General features: G+C 43.4%; 1 protein-coding gene across 7 annotated transcripts in view; it reads right to left on the bottom strand.

The window, feature by feature from the left end:
* Positions 1 to 2,771: 2,771 nt before the first annotated feature.
* The window catches only part of abcc5 (ATP-binding cassette, sub-family C (CFTR/MRP), member 5), a 64,022-nt gene continuing 44,036 nt past the window's right edge, over positions 2,772 to 22,757 (bottom strand). For 4 of the 7 annotated variants that reach the window (XM_031790367.1, XM_031790366.1, XM_031790363.1 and 1 more), the window contains 12 exons: positions 22,474 to 22,658; positions 20,304 to 20,450; positions 18,764 to 18,893; positions 14,397 to 14,679; positions 7,692 to 7,878; positions 6,524 to 6,613; positions 6,080 to 6,269; positions 5,691 to 5,850; positions 5,409 to 5,487; positions 5,070 to 5,183; positions 4,743 to 4,907; positions 2,772 to 4,354 (listed from right to left, as the gene is read on the bottom strand). In XM_031790367.1, the coding sequence (XP_031646227.1) occupies positions 4,253 to 4,354; positions 4,743 to 4,907; positions 5,070 to 5,183; positions 5,409 to 5,487; positions 5,691 to 5,850; positions 6,080 to 6,269; positions 6,524 to 6,613; positions 7,692 to 7,878; positions 14,397 to 14,679; positions 18,764 to 18,893; positions 20,304 to 20,450; positions 22,474 to 22,658 (1,832 nt within the window). In that variant the 3' untranslated portion in view covers positions 2,772 to 4,252. Of the gene's footprint in view, positions 4,355 to 4,742; positions 4,908 to 5,069; positions 5,214 to 5,267; positions 5,309 to 5,380; positions 5,488 to 5,690; positions 5,851 to 6,079; positions 6,270 to 6,523; positions 6,614 to 7,691; positions 7,879 to 14,396; positions 14,680 to 18,763; positions 18,894 to 20,303; positions 20,451 to 22,473; positions 22,659 to 22,757 lie in introns of all 7 variants that reach the window. The other 3 variants (XR_004203066.1, XR_004203067.1, XR_004203065.1) reach the window with 3 other exon arrangements.

The raw sequence follows: 22,757 nt of genomic DNA, 5'->3' as shown, positions 1-22,757 counted from the left end.
TCTAGCTATATGTTATCCGTGTCGCCGTTCAGCCACGACTCTGTGAAACATAAGATATTACCGGTTTTCATGTCCCATTGGTAGGATATAAGTGATCGTGGTTTGTCTATTTTATTATCCAATGATTGTACGTTGGCTAATAGGACTGATTGTAGAGGCAGATTACCCACTCGACATCGGATCCTTACAAGGCAACATGACCTACGTCCCCGATATCTCCATCTCTTTCTCAAGCGAATGATGGGGATTTGGGCCTTGTCAGGTGTCTGAAGTAAATCCTTCGTGTCTGACTCGTTAAAGAAAAAATCTTTGTCCAGTACGAGGTCAGTAATCGTTGTCCTGATATCCAGCAGCTATTCGGTCATAAGAGATGGTGACAGAAACATTATGTACAAAATAAGTTACCAATAACGCGAAAAAACACAATCGCACAATTGGTTAGGAGTCCATAAAAGGGCAGCCATCTCCTCCGGCGCCATTGTCTTGGCAGTGACATAGTGTCCCCATGAGTGACAGAACACTGAGCCAATCATGGCGCAAATAGAGAACATGCCCAATCACGGCGCAACTAGAGAACATTACCTACCCCTACGGTCCGTCATTTCCGTTGGCTGCCCCAACACCACAGAAAGCACTGAGCTAGGCTGAAACACCTGCATTTTGGAGCTGCCTTAAGCAAAAAAGAGACCAAGTTACTATGTGGCTTTATTAACTCTTTGTAAAAAAATTTTTTTTTACATGGTTTACAAACTGATGTGTGACACTTATTGTCAATATAACATGCAAAACAGGCAACCCCTACAAAGGTGAATGACAGGTCGCCACTGTGCCTAGGGATATTTTAGATGCTACACACTGACAGCTGCAATCAGCCATTTCATATTTGCTTCGTGTACGCTGTGCAAACTGCAGACTTCCCGACTGTAGGCTATGAGCTTGTGATTTACGATATGATTGCGATGTAACCCATTATATCCCAGTAATCTTTTTCTGCATTTAATCGTTCTTATTAGCCAGTAGACAATAAAACCAACAAATCAAGTATATATACAGTACTAGTCAAAAGTTTGGACACACCTACTCATTCAAGAGTTTTTCTTTATTTTTACATTGTAGAATAGTGAAGACATCAAAACTATGAAATAACACATATGGATTCATGTAGTAACTAAAAAAAGTGTTAAAACAAATCAAAATATATTTTATATTTGAGATTCCTCAAAGTAGCCACACTTTGCCTTGATGACAGCTTGCAAACTCTTGGCATTCTCTCAACTAGCTTCATGAGGAATGCTATTCCAACAGTCTTGAAGGAGTTCCCATATATGCTGAGCACTTGTTGGGTTGAGGTCAGGTGATTGTGGTGGCCAGGTCATCTGATGCAGCACTCCATCACTCTCCTTGGTGAAATAGCCCTTACACAGCCTGGAGGTGTGTTGTGTCATTGTCCTGTTGAAAAACAAATAATAGTCTCTCTAATCACAAACCAGATGGGATGGCATATCTCTGCAAAATGCTGTGATACAGGAGCCATGCTGGTTAAGTGTGCCTTGAATTCTAAATAAATCACAGTGTCACCAGCAAAGCACCCCCACACCATCACACATTCTCCTCTGTGCTTCAAAGTGGGAACCACACATGTGGAGATCATCCATGCGTCTCAGAAAGACACGGTGGTTGGAACCAAAAATCTCAAATTTATACTGACAGAAAAGGATAGATTTTCACCGCTCGAATGTCCATTGCTCATGTTTCTTGGCCCAAGCAAGTCTCTTCTTATTAGTGTCCTTAAGTAGTAGTTTCTTTGCAGAAATTCGACCATGAACACCGGATTCACTCGGTCTCCTCTGAACAGTTGATGTTGAGATGTGTCTGTTGAACTCTGAAGCATTTATTTGGGCTGTAATCTGCGGTGCAATTAACTCTAATGAACTTATTCTCTGCAGAAGAGGTAACTCTGGGTCTTCCTTTCCTGTGGTGGTCCTCATGGGAGCCAGTTTCATCATAGCGCTTGAGGGTTTTTACAACTGTACCTGAAGAAACGTTCAAAGTCCTTGACATTTTCCAGATTGACTGTCTTAAAGTAATTTCTCTTTGCTTATTTGAGCTGTTCTTGCCATAATATGGACTTGGTCTTTTACCAAATAGGGCTATCTTCTGTATACCACCCCTACCTTAACACAACTGATTGGCTCAAATGCGTTAAGGAAAGAAATTCCAGAAATGTACTTTTAACAAGGCACACCTGTTAATTGAAATGCATTCCAGGTGACTACCTCATGAAGCTGGTTGAGAGAATGCCAAGAGTGTGCAAAGCTGTCATCAAGGCAAAGGGTTGCTATTTTGAATAATCTCAAATATATTTAGATTTGTTTCACACATTTTTGGTTACTACATGATTCCATATGTGTTATGTTATAGTTTTGATGTTTTCACTAGTGAAAAAAAACTTGGTGTGTCCAAACTTTTAACTTTTACTGTGTCAATATATATATTTTAAGACCCCCTGATTGGGTAGGCCAGTATTCAATCTGGCAGGACCTGGATTCACCTCTTATTGTAGATCTTATGTTCTCCCTTCATCAAGCATAGCCTACCACCCCTCTCCCACATATTATGTGTTTAAGTATTGCAAATGTCAATATTCAAATGTAAATTGTACTCCCAATTCAGCATGTTGCTGCAACTTGTAACCCACCACCCCTCCCCCCCAAAAAAGAATTTTCCTTTTCTCCCTCACCCATCAACAACACTGACAAAGAACACACAGGTAAACCTAAAATATTTTTATTGACAGAATATTTCAAAGCGATCCCTTTCCACTTCATCCTACCCTGTTAACAAGGCAATAATGAAGTCATGCTAAGGCTATAAAAAGTAATAGAAATGACAGAACGACACACATTCTGCAAGGCTTGCCGAGGTTATTCGTAGTTACAGTATGAGCATCACCTCAATACTGCAAAGACAGGATAGAGATTCCCTACTACACCCAGTGCAGGAGTGTTATAATCTGTGTGGTTCTGGTCCAAACAGTGTCAATGAGCAGATTGACAACACACACATAAAAGATTCACTGGGTCAGGGCAAAGAGAATGAAATCTTGTTCAAATCACAAAGACCTTGTGCTCAACAGGCATCTTTTATGTCACCATAATAATAATAATAATAATAATAATAATAATAATGTAGAACAGTCGCAGGACCTCCCCAACAGCAGATGGCGACCCCCTGTAGCTTCACCATCAGTGCAAAAGGGCTGTGACAAACAGTAACAACAAACTGAAGTTAACAGCAGTCAAAAGAATCATGATAATAACAAGTCAGAAGAAAGAGAGTTAAGAGAGGGACTAGGCTGCAGACATACAAGGCCTTTAAGAAGGGGTGATACCCTCTACCTTTAAGCAGGGTTATTTCTACCTTTAAGAAGGGGTGATACCCTCTACCTTTAAGCAGTGTTATTTCTACCTTTTAAGAAGGGGTGATACCCTCTACCTTTAAGCAGGGTATTTCTACCTTTAAGAAGGGGTGATACCATCTACCTTTAAGCAGGGTTATTTCTACCTTTAAGAAGGGGTGATACCCTCTACCTTTAAGCACGTCCTTTTGATTGCCCAGTGAAAACACTGAGGACAAGCAGCACCATTTCTCTCCTAGAGTCTTATATCCCACTAGGCCCCACAGATCCACCACTTGTGCCAGGGTCCAGGTTTTAAGGGCTCGTGGGTTCAAGTCACAAGAGAAAGGATTACAGATGTTTCAAGCCGCAAAAAAAATAAACAGCAAAGTTAGACAGCAATGATGGTAAAACACGAGTGAATATACAATAATACATTTCATACAACTACGTTGTACATAGAGTCAGTAGAAAATAAAGCATATTTTACCACTGTAAATATATGTATATATAGATATATCCTATAAAACAGACCAGTTATGCTATGAATATAGCTACATGTAAAGCTTTATTTCTTATATATTACTAAAGACAGTACAGTATCAGTGGTTCCCTGACCATTCCAGCTGAAATGGCTTCTGAGCAAGCATCTCCTCAGGGCAGCCCTTGCCTTATACCAAGGACCTGATGCAACCGTAGAATTCTAATTCCATGGTCTGATGCTGCACTCCTCCACAGGCTGAGCGGTAAGCTCAGGGTGGGTACGCAGAGGAAGAGGTCAGATGGCTGGACCCCTTTGGGAGCGTCCTCCCCTCTCCTCGTCTCCAGGGCACATCTGTGCCTCCTGTACCCATTTTAGCCTTTCACAGAGATCTTGTTCTCCACGGCAGCCAGCATGGAACAGAATCGAGAGTTCTCATTGGCCAGCAGGTTGGACGGCTCGTCAAACTCCACCACCTAAATGAAAATGGAGAAAACAAAACAAAACAAGGCTTTAGGGATTCCTTGGAGCATACATGTGGGGTATCACTACATACATGTTGATTTAGTAAGACCTAAAAGCCTTCCAAGCCCATTAGCCTGTTGTAGAGACAGGAAAGGTGAATGTATGCAACCTCATTGTCCGTCTCTGTATGACTGACCTGAAATTCGAACCCTTGTTTGAAACAACTTTGCGACCACAAAGCAGCTTCCTGCCCTACTAAAACCATGCTAAGGTTGAGCTACAGGGCAACACAGCTTCTGGACTCACTAGCTAGCTAGTTCTGCTACACAACTAGTACTAGGCGAGTGAGTGTACAGTAGATGAAGACAGCAAATCATTACGCTAATCCCATGTGTGTACCTGTCCCTGGTTGAGCACCATGATGCGGTCACAGTTGAGTACGGTGTGCAGCCGGTGGGCTATGGTCAGGGTGGTGCAGTCCTGAAAGGCATTGCGGATTGTCTCCTGGATCAGAGAATCCGTCTCAGAGTCCATCGCTGCCGTTGCCTCGTCCAAGATCAAGACCTGAGAGGGGGAGGGGTCACCGAGAGCTAAGTCAGAAAAGCACTGTGACCATAGAAGACTTAAAAGTTCTCCTTCTACCCACAAGGTTGACTACCCAGAAAACTATTGGATGTCAACACACATGAAAATTACAATTCTCTCAATTCCCATTTTGTAGGGTACCTTGCACTGTCTGAGCAGGACTCTAGCAACACAGAGCAGCTGTCTCTCTCCCATGGAGAAGTTCTCTCCGTTCTCCACCACCTCTGACTCCAGCTTCAGGGGCAGCTGAGACACCTGGAGGGATGGACAGAGAGGGAGAGAGTACTGAATCAAAGACAGGAAATTAAACATGGATCGAATTTCTCAGTCCTGTGTTACCTCTTCCCTTCTGAGCCTCTGTGCCTATAACTCCACCCCACCTGCTGGCACACAAGCATCTTTCTAAAAACCAGTCATCTAGTATGAGCATACTCTCTCGTGTAGTCTCTTACTCTGGACAACCGAGTTCCGGATACTCACACACTCCTTCATGTGTGTCCGCTCCAGAGCGTCCCAGATCAGCTCCTCGGCGTATTGTTTAAAGGGGTCCAGGTTTGACCTGGGGGTGGATACAGGACAAGGACAACTTCAAGACAATGCATCGACAGTCACCAGATTACATTGATCAGTGGATGGGACTAAAGGGAAAATCCCTCGTGGCAACTCAGCAAAACCACACAACCACATCTGGGACCATCAGGCGAGTGACCGTGTTCATTTACAGTCACAATAGTACAGCGAGCGTTTGAGTGGCGTGCCCACCTGACTGTGCCGCTGAACAGCACAGGCTCCTGAGGGATAATGGACAGCTTGCTGCGGAGGTCGGCCAGGCCGATGTCACAGATGTTGATGCCGTCCATCTTGATGGAGCCGCCACAGGGCTCCACCAGACGGAATAGAGCTACGCCCAGAGAAGACTTCCCTGTGGACAGAGCAGGGGGGACATACGCTGTACAATTATGTAACATTCGCCAGCCATAAAACAAATACGGAGCTACATTTGAAATGTAGGTTTCAATAGGAATGAAGTGAAATTGACCTCGGTCCTGGATATATAACACAAGATCATATTATGGATAAGTAGGATTTTCAGATACATGATCAAACAGCCCACGGCTTCGAGAGATGTTTCACTGACTGTTTCCACTGACCTGAGCCCGTCCGGCCCACTATGCCAATCTTCTCCTTGGGACGGATGGTGCAGGACACCTTCTTGAGAACAAGCGGCAAGTTGTCTCTGTACCTCATCTCCGTCTTGTCAAACACCACCTCGCCCTCCTGGGGCCAGTCTGGCGGGGGCGCCTTGTTCTTGATGCGGGCCGGGGCCTCCAGCGCTAGAGACTGGGGGAAGGCAGAGGAGACCGCTTTAGGGTTCATAATAATAATAATAATACTGCACTTCAATTCTTTAGCACCTTTCAAATGTATACATTGCGGGCCAAAAGGCTTTAAAAACTAAGTTTAAAATAACTCTGAAACTCTAGGCCTCGGCTATAAGACGTGTCTTCTTAGAGTTTCCTAGTTTGAGAATTATGAAAACACGCTGTAGGTCACAGTGGTCGTGAGACAACATATGCAGTTAGTAGTGCAGTAACCTCAATGTAGTGGTGAATCCTCTCCACAGAAGTGAAGCGAGCCTCAGTTTCAGAGGCTAGTCTGACTGTGAACTGGAACAGCCCTGTGAGCTGAGAGAAGAAGGGGGAGAGGGAGAAGACATTTATCAAATTAAACGCATTAATGTCATCTATACTACTGTAACCATGTACTCCTCTTTTAACTAAGTACGTATAATATAATGGATCTACGCAGCTCAAACCGAACATTATTTCAGTTGATTTGGCCATGAAATTGGGAAAATTGTATGGATGCCCCCATCATTCCCCATAGATTTTTAGATAGCTAGCATCTAACTAATTTAAGTGAAAGTTAAGATTCAGGAGTTCCCCTCACTCCAAACACCTCTGTTAAAGTGATGCTAGTGTGGAGTTCCAACACATTCACTGCAGCATTAGTTCCCCTCACTCCAAACACCTCTGTTAAAGTGGTGCTAGTGTGGAGTTCCAACACATTCACTGCACCAAGTACATATAATATAATGGATCTACGCAGCTCTGTTTAGATATATAACAACCAATCAAGGGAAAGATGAGTGAGGAATGGAAGGGAAAGTGGAGTGACAGAAACAGAGGAGATGATAGAGGAAGTAACAGAGTAAATGAGAAAGACTAGGAGAGTAATACTGCTAAGTGAAGAGAAAAGTGACAGAAACAGAGGAGAAGATAGAGGAAGTAACCGAGAGTAAAGGAGAAAGACTAGGGGAGTAATATTGCTAAATGAAGAGAAAAGTGAGGGGAAGAAGGCAGAGGAGAGATGTGGTTGTAAGAGAAAAGCATGTATTTTATAATATATCTGCCACTTAAGCAGACACTTTTACCCTAAACCATTTACAGTACTTTGAATGTACTGCATACTGTATGTAAATGTGATCACTGCATGAATTGAACGTACAACCTATGCATTGCTTAGTGATAAGGGCATCAGTGCAACGTAAAAAAGAATAGGGGGAAAAAAAGACAAAGGTGATTTGAAGTAACGTCAAACCGAACATTATTTCAGTTGATTTGGCCATGAAATTGGGAAAATTGTATGGTGCCCCCATCATTCCCCATTGATTTTTAGATAGCTAGCATCTAACTAATTTAAGTGAAAGTTAAGATTCCCCCCTCCCGTAGTGACAGATTTGGTAATAGGAGAAGCACTGACCTGCACGGCGTAGGAGATGGCCAGGCCGGCATAGGCCGGAGGGATCTGGCCATGCATGAGGACGATCATGAGCGCGGTGATGCTGATCAGAGCCACACTGATGACGTCCAGCCGCACGGCCAGCCAGCGCATGGCACAGCTGAACAGGTAGAAGGGAGCCTGGTTCTGATCCAGGAGCTCCTGATACCTGGAGGCCACAACCAGACAGACAGACGGGAACCTTGAGAAAAAGTCACTAAGATACTATGTGCTGTGTGGAACTTTGTCTCTGGGGGTGCTCTTGAGCCAAAACTGATGCCCTAAACGGACAGAAGACACAATAATGACCCCACTGTACAGAAAGGGTAAAGCCTCCCCATACTCATGAACAAAGGCATATTGGTTTGCCTCGAACTGAGGGTGTGTGATTTCACGAGATAATAAACAGATTGATATGACATCATATATGAAAAACAGAGGCAACATTCAGGCGAACATATGACGTAAACAATTATAGACTAAACTTCCATTGTGCATCTTTAACGAGACTGATATGAGGGGTTCGGTTGAGCATATTTTCCAGTACAGATCTAGGATTAGCTTCCACTCACCCCACACTAACCTTTAACTTCTCCCCTGAGTCAGATTATCTCGTGGACACCATTTCTATGTCTCTGCATCCAGTATAAAGCAGGGATGGGACCAAGTCACAATTTTGCAAGTCCTAAGCAAGTCTCAAGTCTTAACCTTTGATTCTTAATTCAAGTCCCAAGTAATAATGGGCAAGTCTCAAGTAAAGTTCCACAGCTCAGGTCGAGTCAAGTCACAATTCCCTAATTTTGAGTTTTGAGTAATCAACGCAAGTGTTTTATGCTAATTTCAATGCAATTGTTTTATTTCCTGTTTTTCTTATACTACTAGTACACTATATAACAAACTTGAGTCAAAGATCATATTTGTTATATAATTGTTCATGTTTGTTTGTTATAATTTTTTAAATAATTACTATTACTGATAGAAAGGCAATACAAATGGCAACAATGGCTATAATTTTAGTCTTAAGTTTCTTTAGTTTTCAACAACAAAAGATCCAAAAAGTTGTATTGTGACTGCAACCTTCAGAGCAGCCATTGCATGTCCTCTAAGGACTTTTATGCTACATTATCATCATTCATTTCCTCTCTCTCTGACAATGCATTGCTTTTGAAAAATATGAAATTGTCCAAGAGTCAATCACCCGTTTGTGAGCGAAAGGGCCGCAGTATGGTTGAACACACGCTCCACAGGAGCAACTAATGCAGGAACTGCCAAGACCCTCATCGCCACTCAGAACAGTGGAAGAATTGTGTTTCTGAACAGCCCAGAGGTTGTTCTGTCCTTCGCAAATGTCAAGTTAGTGACTGAGATGCTGGAGTGGCCACTGAGATGCTGGAGTGGCCACTGAGATGCTGGAGTGGCCACACAGTTCTCTCCTTTGTCTTCAGCGATATGCTGAAAACAGCCCTGACTCCTCTCCCAGACAACAGTCCCTCCTCCTCAGTGGTGGTTGGATCCACAGGTTCCTTAGTCTCTGAAGCCTCTTGCAGAATTACATTTTTTTTTTAAATTAAAGACAAACAAAAATGGTTAGGTCTTACTATTTTTAGTAGTTTACAATTTCATTTAAAATGCTGTATAAATTAAATGAATTAAGCTAAGTATTAATTATATTGGTAAACTGACTGTTTTTATGATAAAAAGACACGCACCTTTCACCATTTCAGTCAACTTGTCCTTCATTCCATCATCCACCAGAACGTGTTCTTCCAGCCACATCAGTGTAAAGGATGGATCTAGCACAGCTGCTTGAAGATGGACATGGTCTGAGAAGGGTGCTATCTTGACATGGATGAAGATTCAAAGAAATCTCCTGTTCAGTGATGCTTGGAGACTTCGAACCAGGTCAGTAAAGGTAGCTCACTTGTGGTTTCTGCATCTCCAGATGATGGTGTAGGGAAAGAATGCAAGGAACCATTGCACTGATAGTGACAACTTCTGTGCTTGGGTAATGTCTGTGGTTTCTGCAAAAGGCTGAAGAAAGTCGCCCAACTCTTTCAGTAGTTTCCACACTATCAATGAAAATATGAATTCCTTATGCTCCTCGTCTTCAAGCATCCGAAAACTTGAGGTAGTTGTAATGGGAGCACTGCTGTCACCTGCCTCAGTCTGGAGTTCCAACACATTCCCTGCAGCAGTAGTTTCCCTCACTCCAAACACCTCTGTTAAAGTGGTGCTAGTGTAGAGTTCCAACACGTTCACTGCAGCAGTAGTTTCCCTCACTCCAAACACCTCTGATAAAAGTGGTGCTAGTGTAGAGTTCCAACACATTCACTGCAGCAGGAGTTCCCCCTCACTCCAAACACCCCCAAACGCCTCTGTTAAAATGGTGCTAGTGTAGAGTTCCAACATATTCACTGCAGCAGTACTCCCCCTCACTCCAAACACCTCTGTTAAAGTGGTGCTAGTGTAGAGTTCCAACACATTCACTGCAGCAGTAGTCCCCCTCACTCCAAACACCTCTGTTAAAGCGGTGCTAGTGTAGAGTTCCAACATATTCACTGCAGCAGTAGTCCCCCTCACTCCAAACACCTCTGTTAAAGCGGTGCTAGTGTAGAGTTCCAACATATTCACTGTAGCAGTAGTTCCCCTCACTCCAAACACCCCCAAAAGCCTCTGTTAAAGTGGTGCTAGTGTGGAGCAATGAGCTAATCTTAGACACTTTAGAATGAGCTGGACAGAAAACTTCAGTCTCCTTCAACCCATCCCCCACCACTAGTTGCAATATATGTGTAAATCACTTTAAATGTTGTTGATGACAATTTTTACTGAAAGTATTGTCGATGGTCCCCTGTTCTTCAACTTCTAGGTTATTCCATAGGTCTGGATCATCTAGGTGGTGATCATCATGGACAGCCTCTTCTTCACTTGAGAAGCACACTGTAAATGCCGTTTTCATGTTAGCTGCATTGTCACATAATGCAATCTAGCTTGTGGTTGATCCCATACTCGTCACAGATGCCTTCAAACTGCTTGCATATTCGCTCCCGTGTGTGATCCTCTAAAGCGATTCCATTCCAGCAGATTGGACTTCATTCTCCATTTCAATCCAGTGGGCGGTGACCCCAAGGAATCCTCTCAACTTTCTGTCAGATCATATGTCTACCGTGACAAAGACGTGGTTAGCTTGTGTCATCTGGTCTTTGAGTTGTGCCTGCCTGTCGGCAACCAGATTGTAAATCTTGGAGGTTACGGCTCTGTGACAGACTGGGTGTATTTGCTTTCAACCACTATCAAAAAGTGACTAAAGCTCGTGTTCACTTATTGACAGGGGCATGTTACAATCCACAATCAGGTCTGACATTATGGAATTGGTGATAGCTTTTTGCTGTGGATGGTTTGTGTTGTACAGAAGTTGGAAATGTGAGGTTGCTGAGGCTCACTGCTGATCATCTCACTCTTCTGGTATTCAAAGCTAGAAAATACCTTTCAAACAAAGAAATTGCAACATTTTGTTATATGATGGAGATTTTATCATCATCTCACCATATTTTTTTGTTGAAATCATATTTAAGTAACCTCATATTATTCAGTAGGTAATTTGTCTTTATGTATTTAGATACATTTATATTTAAAAATGTTTTAACAGTATGCCTACAGGTAAAAAATCTAGGTGTTATTTTAGATTCTGAACTCAATTTAAATCACACACATTAGGAATGTGACTAAAATAGCTTTTTACCACCTGAGGAACATTGCCACGGTGTGACTGTTTCTCTCTCAGACTGATACAGAGAGACTCATCCATGCTTTTATTACAAGCAGGCTTGACTACCGTAACGATCTCCTGTCTGGTCTACCCAAGAAAGCCATTGGTCAACTGCAAAACCTACAGAATGCTGCAGGGTACTGACCAAGACCAGATGGCGAGCACACTTTACAATGGCCTATTTTGCATGTTATTTTGGCATTAATACGTGTCACATATCAGTTTGCAAATAATGTTAAAAAATATATATCATTAAGTTAATAAAGCCGCATACAACCATGCTCTCTTTTTTGTTTTCTTGAGTAAGGCAGCTCCAATATGCAGGTGTTTCAGCCTAGCTCAGGGCTTTCTGTGGTGGTGGGGAAAGCCAGCAGGAAATGGGAGCATTGCGCCATGATTGCCTCAGTGTTCGGTCACTCATGGGGACACTACGTCACAGGCCAAGTGTAACTCCTTAGTAAAAGTAGACATCGAACATTTCTGCCATTTGAAATTACGGATTGCCTCTTATCCTGCTTGTCGTCCCCTTATGCCATAGTTTGTAAATCTCAATTGTCAGGAGAAGCCACATTTGTTTAAGCAAGTCAGCCATATCAGCTATGTTTTTTTAATAGGCAGTAAATGAGGCTGAATGAACTGTTTCACTGCCAGACAAGTCTCCGCTGATAGCCAGGTGTAGCAGTGGTAAGGTGTTGGGACTGCTATTGCGACAGCTATATGTAGGCCCTAACAGTTTGTCGGCACCGTTTGTCATCGTTATAGCGCAATTTATGTATTGTTTAGTGTTTTGTAGTGGCTTTTCTGGCAGGCATCCCACTTTGTTTTGTTTGCCCCACCAAGATTTACATGCTAAAATCACCACTGGTATTAGTAGCTATAATTAATGTGTGTGTCTATGTGTCTATGTGTCTATGTGTCTATGTGTCTATGTGTCTATGTGTCTATGTGTCTATGTGTCTGTGTGTCTATGTGTCTATGTGTCTGTGTGTCTGTGTGTCTATGTGTCTATGTGTCTGTGTGTCTATGTGTCTGTGTGTCTGTGTGTCTATGTGTCTGTGTGTCTGTGTGTCTGTGTGTCTATGTGTCTGTCTGTGTGTCTATGTGTCTGTCTGTGTGTCTATGTGTCTGTCTGTCTGTCTGTCTGTCTGTCTGTCTGTCTGTCTTGTCTGTCTGTCTGTCTGTCTGTCTGTCTGTCTGTCTGTCTGTCTGTCTGTCTGTCTGTCTGTCTGTCTGTCTGTCTGTCTGTCTGTCTGTCTGTCTGTCTGTCTGTCTGTCTGTCTGTCTGTCTGTCTGTCTGTCTGTCTGTCTGTCTGTCTGTCTGTCTGTCTGTCTGTCTGTCTGTCTGTCTGTCTGTCTGTCTGTCTGTCTGTCTGTCTGTCTGTCTGTCTGTCTGTCTGTCTGTCTGTCTGTCTGTCTGTCTGTCTGTCTGTCTGTCTGTCTGTCTGTCTGTCTGTCTGTCTGTCTGTCTGTCTGTCTGTCTGTCTGTCTGTCTGTCTGTCTGTCTGTCTGTCTGTCTGTCTGTCTGTCTGTCTGTCTGTCTGTCTGTCTGTCTGTCTGTCTGTCTGTCTGTCTGTCTGTCTGTCTGTCTGTCTGTCTGTCTGTCTGTCTGTCTGTCTGTCTGTCTGTCTGTCTGTCTGTCTGTCTGTCTGTCTGTCTGTCTGTCTGTCTGTCTGTCTGTCTGTCTGTCTGTCTGTCTGTCTGTCTGTCTGTCTGTCTGTCTGTCTGTCTGTCTGTCTGTCTGTCTGTCTGTCTGTCTGTCTGTCTGTCTGTCTGTCTGTCTGTCTGTCTGTCTGTCTGTCTGTCTGTCTGTCTGTCTGTCTGTCTGTCTGTCTGTCTGTCTGTCTGTCTGTCTGTCTGTCTGTCTGTCTGTCTGTCTGTCTGTCTGTCTGTCTGTCTGTCTGTCTGTCTGTCTGTCTGTCTGTCTGTCTGTCTGTCTGTCTGTCTGTCTGTCTGTCTGTCTGTCTGTCTGTCTGTCTGTCTGTCTGTCTGTCTGTCTGTCTGTCTGTCTGTCTGTCTGTCTGTCTGTCTGTCTGTCTGTCTGTCTGTCTGTCTGTCTGTCTGTCTGTCTGTCTGTCTGTCTGTCTGTCTGTCTGTCTGTCTGTCTGTCTGTCTGTCTGTCTGTCTGTCTGTCTGTCTGTCTGTCTGTCTGTCTGTCTGTCTGTCTGTCTGTCTGTCTGTCTGTCTGTCTGTCTGTCTGTCTGTCTGTCTGTCTGTCTGTCTGTCTGTCTGTCTGTCTGTCTGTCTGTCTGTCCAGACAATACCCAGGATAGAACATAGAGTTTCTTGGGTGAATGCCCAGAAATAGCCTCTGAAAACTTTATCAGGAGCCGTCTTGCTACACATTCTCTTTTACACCCAAACCTCCTCCCTTGTGCTGAAGACTAATTGACTTGACGAGTCCTTGATGAATGCAACTTTATTGGAAATTACCATGTCTGAAATGTGCGGAATAAATAAAGCTTGATTTGATACATGATGCATGATACATAATGTTAAAAACAAAAATCTGAACTTCAGACATAAATGATAGGGGTGACCCATTGCAAGCTAGCAAGTTCGAGAACAATACCTCACTTTAGCTAAAAATCTCCAATTAGAGTCGAGTGTTGTTGTTGTTGTTAGTTTTGCAACCCAATGTGAACTAGCATTAGCGTTAGCAATGCTAGCTGTACCCTAAGACTTCCAGTCTTTGAGCTAAGCTAGTTAGCATTGGCTCTTGAAACTACCTCCAACTTTATTCATACTGGACGCAGATAAATAAAAATGGTATCCACATCATCTGACTCCCGCAAAGTACTGTAGATAAAGGGCTTCATTGCCAAAATCCCAAACTAACCCTTTAACAATTAGTGGACAAAAATTTGAAACTGATCCAAGATTAGTGTCTAGAGGCAACTTCACCCTATACCTCGACAGCTCACCTGTCCAGGAACTCGTGGCCCCTGTTGTAGGCGTGGATGGTGGAGAGGCCCTGGATGCTGGAGGTGATGTGCGAGATGAAGGGCGACTGGGTGACATTATCCAGGCGCTTGAGCTCGCGGATGAACACGCGCGAAACCATGTGGAGCACGGTGAAGAGCAGCACCAGGGGGCCCACAGCCACTAGGAACCAGGGGAAGATGCTGCCGATCACGCCCAGGCAGAAGAAGACCAGGATGACGTTCTGAATGAACATCTCCGCCTGGAACGGCAGCCGCGTGTCCACTGGGAGGGAGGAAGAGGGGGGAGAGAGAGAAAAGACAAGAAGACAGATGGTTCAGTCAGTGACTGTTACTTATTCCACTTGTGTAATCACTAAAAACACTCAACTTCATTACTATCATTACTGTTACAAAGTCATTAGGAAATTGCTCTGTAAGGAACAATCTGTTCATATACATTGTGTATTTAGTGTAATGCACAAGTACAATAGCAGCTTCATGTTAAAGTGATAGTTTGGGATTTTGGCAATGAAGACCTTTATCTACTTCCCCAGAGTCAGATGAACTTATGGATAACATTTTTACGTCTCTGCCGTGCAGTTTGAAGGAAGTTGCCAATTAGAATTAGTGCAAATGCTAAATAACGTTAACGCAATGACTGGAACTCTATGGGAACAGCTAGCATGCTAGCTGTTCCTGTAGACCAGGGGTCTTCAACCTTTTCTTGCCGAGGGACAAAATAAATGAAAAACATGCCTCTAGCCTATTAACTAGAAAGGTAACTCCAAAAACATTTTCCCTAAGAGCATCTGTTAGCCATGTGTTGGCAAATTAGGGCTGACCCCATTTAGTCGACAGGCTGTTGGTCGCCCAAGATTTTTTAGTCGAGCAGTGGCAAATATAAAAAACATATATAGTGGGGCAAAAAAGTATTTAGTCAGCCACCAATTGTGCAAGTTCTCCCACTTAAAAAGATGAGAGAGGCCTGTAATTTTCATCATAGGTACACTTCAACTATGACAGACAAAATGTGAAAAAAATCCTGAAAATCACATTGTAGGATTTTTAATGAATTTATTTGCAAATTATGGTGGAAAATAAGTATTTGGTCACCTACAAACAAGCAAGATGTCTGGCTCTCACAGACCTGTAACTTCTTCTTTAAGAGGCTCCTCTGTCCTCCACTCGTTACCTGTATTAATGGCACCTGTTTGAACTTGTTATCAGTATAAAAGACACCTGTCCACAACCTCAAACAGTCACATCCCAAACTCCACTATGGCCAAGACCAAAGAGCTATCAAAGGACACCAGAAACAAAATTGTAGACCTGCACCAGGCTGGGAAGACTCAATCTGCAATAGGTAAGCAGCGTGATTTGAAGAAATCAACTGTGGGAGCAATTATTAGGAAATGGAAGACATACAAGACAACTGATAATCTCCCTCGATCTGGGGCTCCATGCAAGATCTCACCCCGTGGGGTCAAAATGATCACAAGAACGGTGAGCAAAAATCCCAGAACCACACGGGGGGACCTAGTGAATGACCTGCAGGGAGCAGGGACCAAAGTAACAAAGCCTACCATCAGTAACACACTACGTCGCCAGGGACTCAAAAAGCTGTTTTTCTGCAAAGGTACCAGGACGACTGATCCGTGTAAAGGAAAGAATGAATAGGGCCATGTATCATGAGATTTTGAGTGAAAACCTCCTTCCATCAGCAAGGGCATTGAAGATGAAACGTGGCTGGGTCTTTCAGCATGACAATGATCCCAAACACACCGCCCGGGCAACGAAGGAGTGGCTTCGTAAGAAGCATTTCAAGGTCCTGGAGTGGCCTAGCCAGTCTCCAGATCTCAACCCCATAGAAAATCTTTGGTGGGAGTTGAAAGTCTGTGTTGCCCAGCAACAGTCCCAAAACATCACTGCTCTAGAGGAGATCTGCATGGAGGAATGGGCCAAAATACCAGCAACAGTGTGTGAAAACCTTGTGAAGACTTACAGAAAACGTTTAACCTCTGTCATTGCCAACAAAGGGTATATAACAAAGTATTGAGATAAACCTTTGTTATTGACCAAATACTTACTTTCCACCATAATTTGCAAATAAATTCATTAAAAATCCTACAATGTGATTTCTGGAAAAAAAATCTAATTTTGTCTGTCATAGTTGAAGTGTACCGATGATGAAAATGACAGGCCTTACAGAACTTGCACAATTGGTGGCTGACTAAATACTTTCTTGCCCCACTGTATATATGGCACACGAGACACCTGTCTGATTCACGCCTGTCTCAGTGGACTAATCCATTGCTGAGGCCGAGGGGATGGCACACCAGTAGCCCATTCACAGTTACATCCCATAATTTCTAATCTACAATGTTTGTTGTGGTAATTCCAATATATTATTATTACAGCCTTGTCATCATTGGAGTGGACACGTTGTTTGCAGAGCGCACAACCTAGGCTACACTCGTGAGCAAATGGTTTGTTTATTTCCTTCCATTTACAAGTTGTCAATTTATTCATCGTCTTTGGTTTGGAGCGCTCCAATCAAACTTGAGTAAGGACATGCACCTAATTGCATAGAAGTAGACCTAGGCAGGCCTCTGGAGTGTCGCAGCGTTCTAAGGAGGAGCCACTACAGACCCGGGTTTGATCCCAGGCTGTGTCACAGCCAGTCGTGACTGGGAGACCCACGAGATGGTGTTTCTTCCGACACATTGGTGTGGATGGCTTCCGGGTTAAGCAAGCAGTGCATCAAGAAGCAGTGCGGCTTGGCTGGGTCATGTTTCGGTGGACGCTCTACCCGTCGCCTCTTCCGAGTCCATAGGGGTGTTGCAGCGATGGGACAAGACTAACTACCAATTCAATATCACGAAATTGGGTACAAAAAGGGGTGGGAGGCCCCGGTGCACAACTGAGCAAGAGGACAAGAATGTCTAGTTTGAGAAAGATGCCTCACAAGTCCTCAACTGGCAGCTTCATTAAATAGTACGCGCAAAACACTAGTCTCAGCATTCCGGAGTCACCTCTTCACTGTTAACATTGAGGCTGGTGTTTTGCGGGTACTATTTAATGACGCAGCCAGTTGAGGACTTGTGAGGCATCTGTTTATGAAACTAGACACTAATGTACTTGTCCTCTTGCTCAGTTGTGCAACGGGGCCTCCCACTCCTCTTTCTATTCTGGTTAGAGACAGTTTGTGCTATTCTGTGAAGGGAGTAGTACACAGTATTGTACGAGATCTTCAGTTTCTTGGCAATTTTTCACATGGAATTGCCTTCATTTCTCAGAACAAGAATACTAACGAGTTTCAGAAGAAAGTTTTTTGTTTCTGGACATTTTGAGCCTGTAATCGAACCCACAAATGCTGATGCTCCATATACTCAACTAGTCTAAAGAAGGCTTCTTTAAATCAGCTAGTCTAAATCAACTAGTCTTAAAGAAAGATTGCTTCTTTAAATCAGCACACATTTTCAGCTGTGCTAACATAATTGCAAAAGGTTTTTCTAATGATTAATTAGCCTTTTTAAAATGATAAACTTGGATTAGCTAACACAACGTGCCATTGAAACACAGGAGTGATGGTTGCTGATAATGGGCCTCTGTACGCCTACGTAGATATTCCTTTTTTATTTTATTTTAAATAAGCCGTTTCCAGCTACACTAGTCAATTACACCATTAACAATGTCTACACTGTATTTCTGATCAATTTGATGTTATTTTAAAAATGGACATAAAAAATGTGCTTTTCTTTCAAAATCAAGGACTTTTCTAATTGACCCCAAACTTTTGAACAGTACTGTATATTATGCATTTTTTAAGTGGGATGTAATATTCATATGTGTCAACAACAAAAAAAATCGGACCCCCTGCAGTACCTCCGATTGAAAAAACCTTGCTGTAGACTTCCAGTCAATGCGCTAAAACCAGTTAGCATTGTTTTGAGAAACTTCCTTCATACTGGATGCATTGACATAAATGGTATCCGCAAGTTAATCTGACTCTGGGGAGGTAGATAAAGGGCTTCATTGCCAAAATATCAAACTGTCCCTTTTAGTGTTATCCTTTTTCATTTGCGGGTTTGTAGATTTGTACAGTACAATAGGTTTGTGTTCATTAGGGCATGCGCCAGAAAGCAATTTGAAACATTTTATAACGGAAAATCTAAATGAGCGACCTCCAGCCAGTCCCTCCCTGTTTGTCGGTTGTCTTCCGTTTGATGCCTAATGAACACAACCCAGGTACGTGTCAGAGGACTGCTCCAGGTGGTCCCCCCCTGTTTCAGTCGGTTTTCTAACGTTTGATGCCTAATGAACACAACCCAAGTACGTGTCAGAGGACTGCTCCAGGTGGTCCATACCCTCGTCCATGTCTTTAGAGAAGCGGTTGAGGATCCGTCCAGTGGGCGTAGTGTCAAAGAACTTCATGGGGCTGCGGAGAATCTTCCTGAAGAGCTCCTCGTGCAGCCTGGACGAAGCTTGCAAAGTGCCCTGAGGGTACAATAATAGTAGTCATTCCATTTTGGGATTTTTAAAGCGATACTTTTTCTATATCACATAGCTCAAATGTTTTAGACAGATGTGACCATACTCCACTGAACAGAAATAGAAACGTAGCATGTAAAGTGTCTGTCTCATGTTTCATGAGCTGAAATAAAAGATTCTAGAAATGTTCCATACACACAAAAAGTATATTTCTCTCAAATTTTGTGCACAAAATTGTTTACATTACATAAATATCCCTGTTTGTGAGAATGTATTATTTGCCAAGACAATCCATCCACCTTACAGGTGTGGCATATCAAGAAGCTGATTACAAAGGTGTACCTTGTGCTTGGGACAATAAAAGACCACTCTAAAATGTGCAGTTTTGTCACACAACCCAATGTCACAGATGTCTCATGTTTTGAGGGAGTGTGCAATTGGTATGCTGACTGCAGGAATTTCCACCAGAGCTATTGCCAGATAATGTTAATTTCTCTACCATAAGACGCCTTTGTCATTTTAGAGAATTTGGCAGTACGTCCAACCGCCCTCAGAACCGCAGATCACGTGTAGGCAAGCGGTTTGCTGATGTCAACATTGTGAACAGAGTGGCCCATGGTGGGGTTATGGCATGGGCAGGCATAACCTACAGATGATGAACATAATTGCATTTCATCAATAGCAGTTTGAATGCAGAGATACCGTGACGAGATCCTGAGGCCCATTGTTGTGCCATTCATCCTCCATCACATCATGTTTCAGCATGATAATACACGGCCCTGTGTCGCAAGAATCTGTACACAATTCCTGGAAGCTGAAAATATCCCCGTTCTCGGCCTGCATACTGACCTGACATGTCACAAAATGAACATGTCTGGGATGCTCTGGATCAAAGTGTACAGTAGTGTGTTTCAGTTCCCGTTAAAATCCAGCAACTTCGCACAGCCATTGAAGAGTGGGACAACATTCCACAGACCATAATCAACAGCCTGATCAACTCTATGTGAAGGATATGCTGCATGAGGCAAATGGTGGTCACACCAGATACTGACTGGTTTTCTGATCCATGCCCCTACCTTTAAAAAAACAACAACAGATGCATATTATGCCCAGTCATGTGAAATCTATAGGTGATAAGGGACTAATGAATTTATTTAAATTGACTGATTTCCTTAAATGAACTGTAACTCAATAAAATCTTTGATGTTGCATTTATATTTTTGATCAGTGTACTTTATACATTATCTATTTTAGTTAAGTAGTTTAGTTCACTAAAATTCATCCATCAGTCCTTTGGCGTAATCTCTCTGGGGTTAACACAAACACACAATACCAGACATAACAAGCACAACAAAACCACATCAAATTTGATTTGTCACATTCACCTCACAGTGAAATGCTTATCTGATCCTTTACCTTGACAAATATGATGCCGCGCAGAAGTTTGAGCAGCAGCATGACACCCATAGACGAGGCGTAGACTCCAGCGTAGTGCTGCATCAGGGGGTTGTCCCTCATGCTTTCGCTCACCACCGAACTGTTCCCCACCAACACTGTGGTATTCTACACACACACAGGACAGCATATTCAATACTCAGATAAGGGAGTATTCTGGGGGGTGGTTGATGGTTCAAATAAAGGTGGGAGTTGACCTGGCGACAAGCAGGCTTTTTTTGGTTACTTTTTACCCCGTTTTTCTCCCCAATTTCGTGATAACCAATTGGTAGTTACAGTCTTGTCCCATCGCTGCAACTCCCATATGGACTCGGGAGAGGCGAAGGTCAAGAGCCATGCGTCCTCCAAAACACGACCCTGCCAAGTCACACTGCTTCTTGACACACTGCTCGCTTAATCCGGAAGACAGCCGCACCAATGTGTTGGAGAAAACACTGTACAACTGGCGACCATGTCAGTGTGCATGTGCCCAGGGGTTGCGCAATGGGACAAGGACATCCCGGCCGGCCAAACCCTCCCCTAACCCGGACGACACTGGGCCAATTGTGCGGGGCTTAATGGGTCTCCTGGTCACGGCCGGCTGCGGCACAGCCCAGGATCGAACCCGGGTCTGTAGTGACGCCTCTAGCACCGCAATGCAGTGCCTTAGACTGCTGCTCCACTTGGGAGGCCCAGGCTAATGGCTTCTGACCCCAGATATCCTCTGCTGTTGTAACCCCTAAAATCACTGAATGACAAATGGTTAGAGGAGCATCTGGAAAAGCATTATATGAAACAAATGAATTGTTCTAACAGCCTCTCTCTCTGGCAGGTGAATGCATGGGGGAGCGGCTCTGGTAGAGGCCTTGGGAAGTCTACTGACCCTTAAGTTGCCCATCCAGCAAGCTGTTATTCAGTTCAAAGGGCAAGGTAAACAGTCTGTCTCCTCAGAGAGTGATGGAGTGCTGCATCAGATGACCTGGCCTCCACAATCACCCGACGTCAACCCAAATGAGATGGTTTGGGATGAGTTGGACCGCAGAGTGAAGGAAAAGCAGCCAACAACCGCTCAGCATATGTGGGATCTCATATGTGGAAAAGCATTCCAGGTGAAGCTGGTTGAGAATGCCAAGAGTGTGCAAAGCTGTCATCAAGGCAAAGGGTGGCTACTTTGAAGAATCTCAAATATATTTAGATTTGTTTCACACTTTTTTGGTTACTACATGATTCCATATGTGTTATTTCATAGTTTTGATGTCTTCATTATTATTCTATAATGTAGAAAATAGCAAAAATGAAAAAATACCCTGGACTGAGTAGGTGTGTCCAAACTTTTGACTGGTGGTGTACACAGATAAGAATATACTAAACCTAATCCCCCAGCAACACCGCGCACACACAGTCAATGATCAAGGTCAAATTTACACATTCAATATTTAAGTATACCGCTCCCCTTACACCTGCTCTCACCACTGATTAGTTGAGTAGCTTGTCCATATCTCACTCACACACAACACTAGTGTGTGAGAACTGTCAGTTAATTGTGTTGGGGAGTTTAACGACTACTACTTCTGAGTTATTATTGTTACAGTTTCTAACAAAGACAAGTTCAGTTTGTACTTTTCTGGTAGTTTTCCAGAATGTTCAACTTACCCCCCAAAAAAGTTTAGGCCTAAACAAAGTCTAAAAAACTAATCTCGGTAAGTAATCAGGCTCTCTCTTGAAGATGGATTTCTCAACACGAATTCTACCTCGAAAGAGAATGGCACTTTCCAATTCTTAAAAAGGAATTCCAATCTCCTAAATTGACTGAATAGAAAATGAATTGACCCACAACCAACGGCATTGGGTTTCACATCACTATCATATCTGCATATTGATTTAAAACGGACGGATCAAAGGCAACACCGTTGTAAACAATAAAGTTGATTTTCCAAATCATCACTTATGTTTTTTAAATGTTCCAACTCAAATCAATGCCCAGAGTATATAAAATGGATTCATTGAAATTCAAAAGTGCCATTCACTTTCCAGTCAGATTTTCTACTCTCAAATCTAATTCTCTTCCAGAATCGACAACTACACTGAAATTACAATGACCCTCCCCCAACCCTGCCACTCGATGCAAACCCTGCCACCCAATGCCACTCACCCCGCTGCCCTGCTTGATCCAGTAGCTGAGCCACCAGTTGCTGAAGGCCGTGCTGCCCACGTTGAGGACGAAGAGGGCCAGGATTAGGAGGAAAGCCAGCGCTCCACCCGAGGCCTGGATGTAGACGCCGTACACAGACCAGGGAACTGAGCCCCGCCCACGCTCCTCCACCTGCATCAGCTGGCCTGGGGGACAAGGAGGAAGGTTGAGTAAGAGAGGTTGCGCTGGGTGGAATCTCGTTCCCAGACACTTCCGTCCACCTTGCAGCTGGGGACGAGGTTATG

Source organism: Oncorhynchus kisutch, linkage group LG15, assembly GCF_002021735.2.
Source record: "Oncorhynchus kisutch isolate 150728-3 linkage group LG15, Okis_V2, whole genome shotgun sequence".
Classification (NCBI taxonomy): domain Eukaryota; kingdom Metazoa; phylum Chordata; class Actinopteri; order Salmoniformes; family Salmonidae; genus Oncorhynchus; species Oncorhynchus kisutch.
This window is presented reverse-complemented; position numbering and strand designations above follow the sequence as displayed.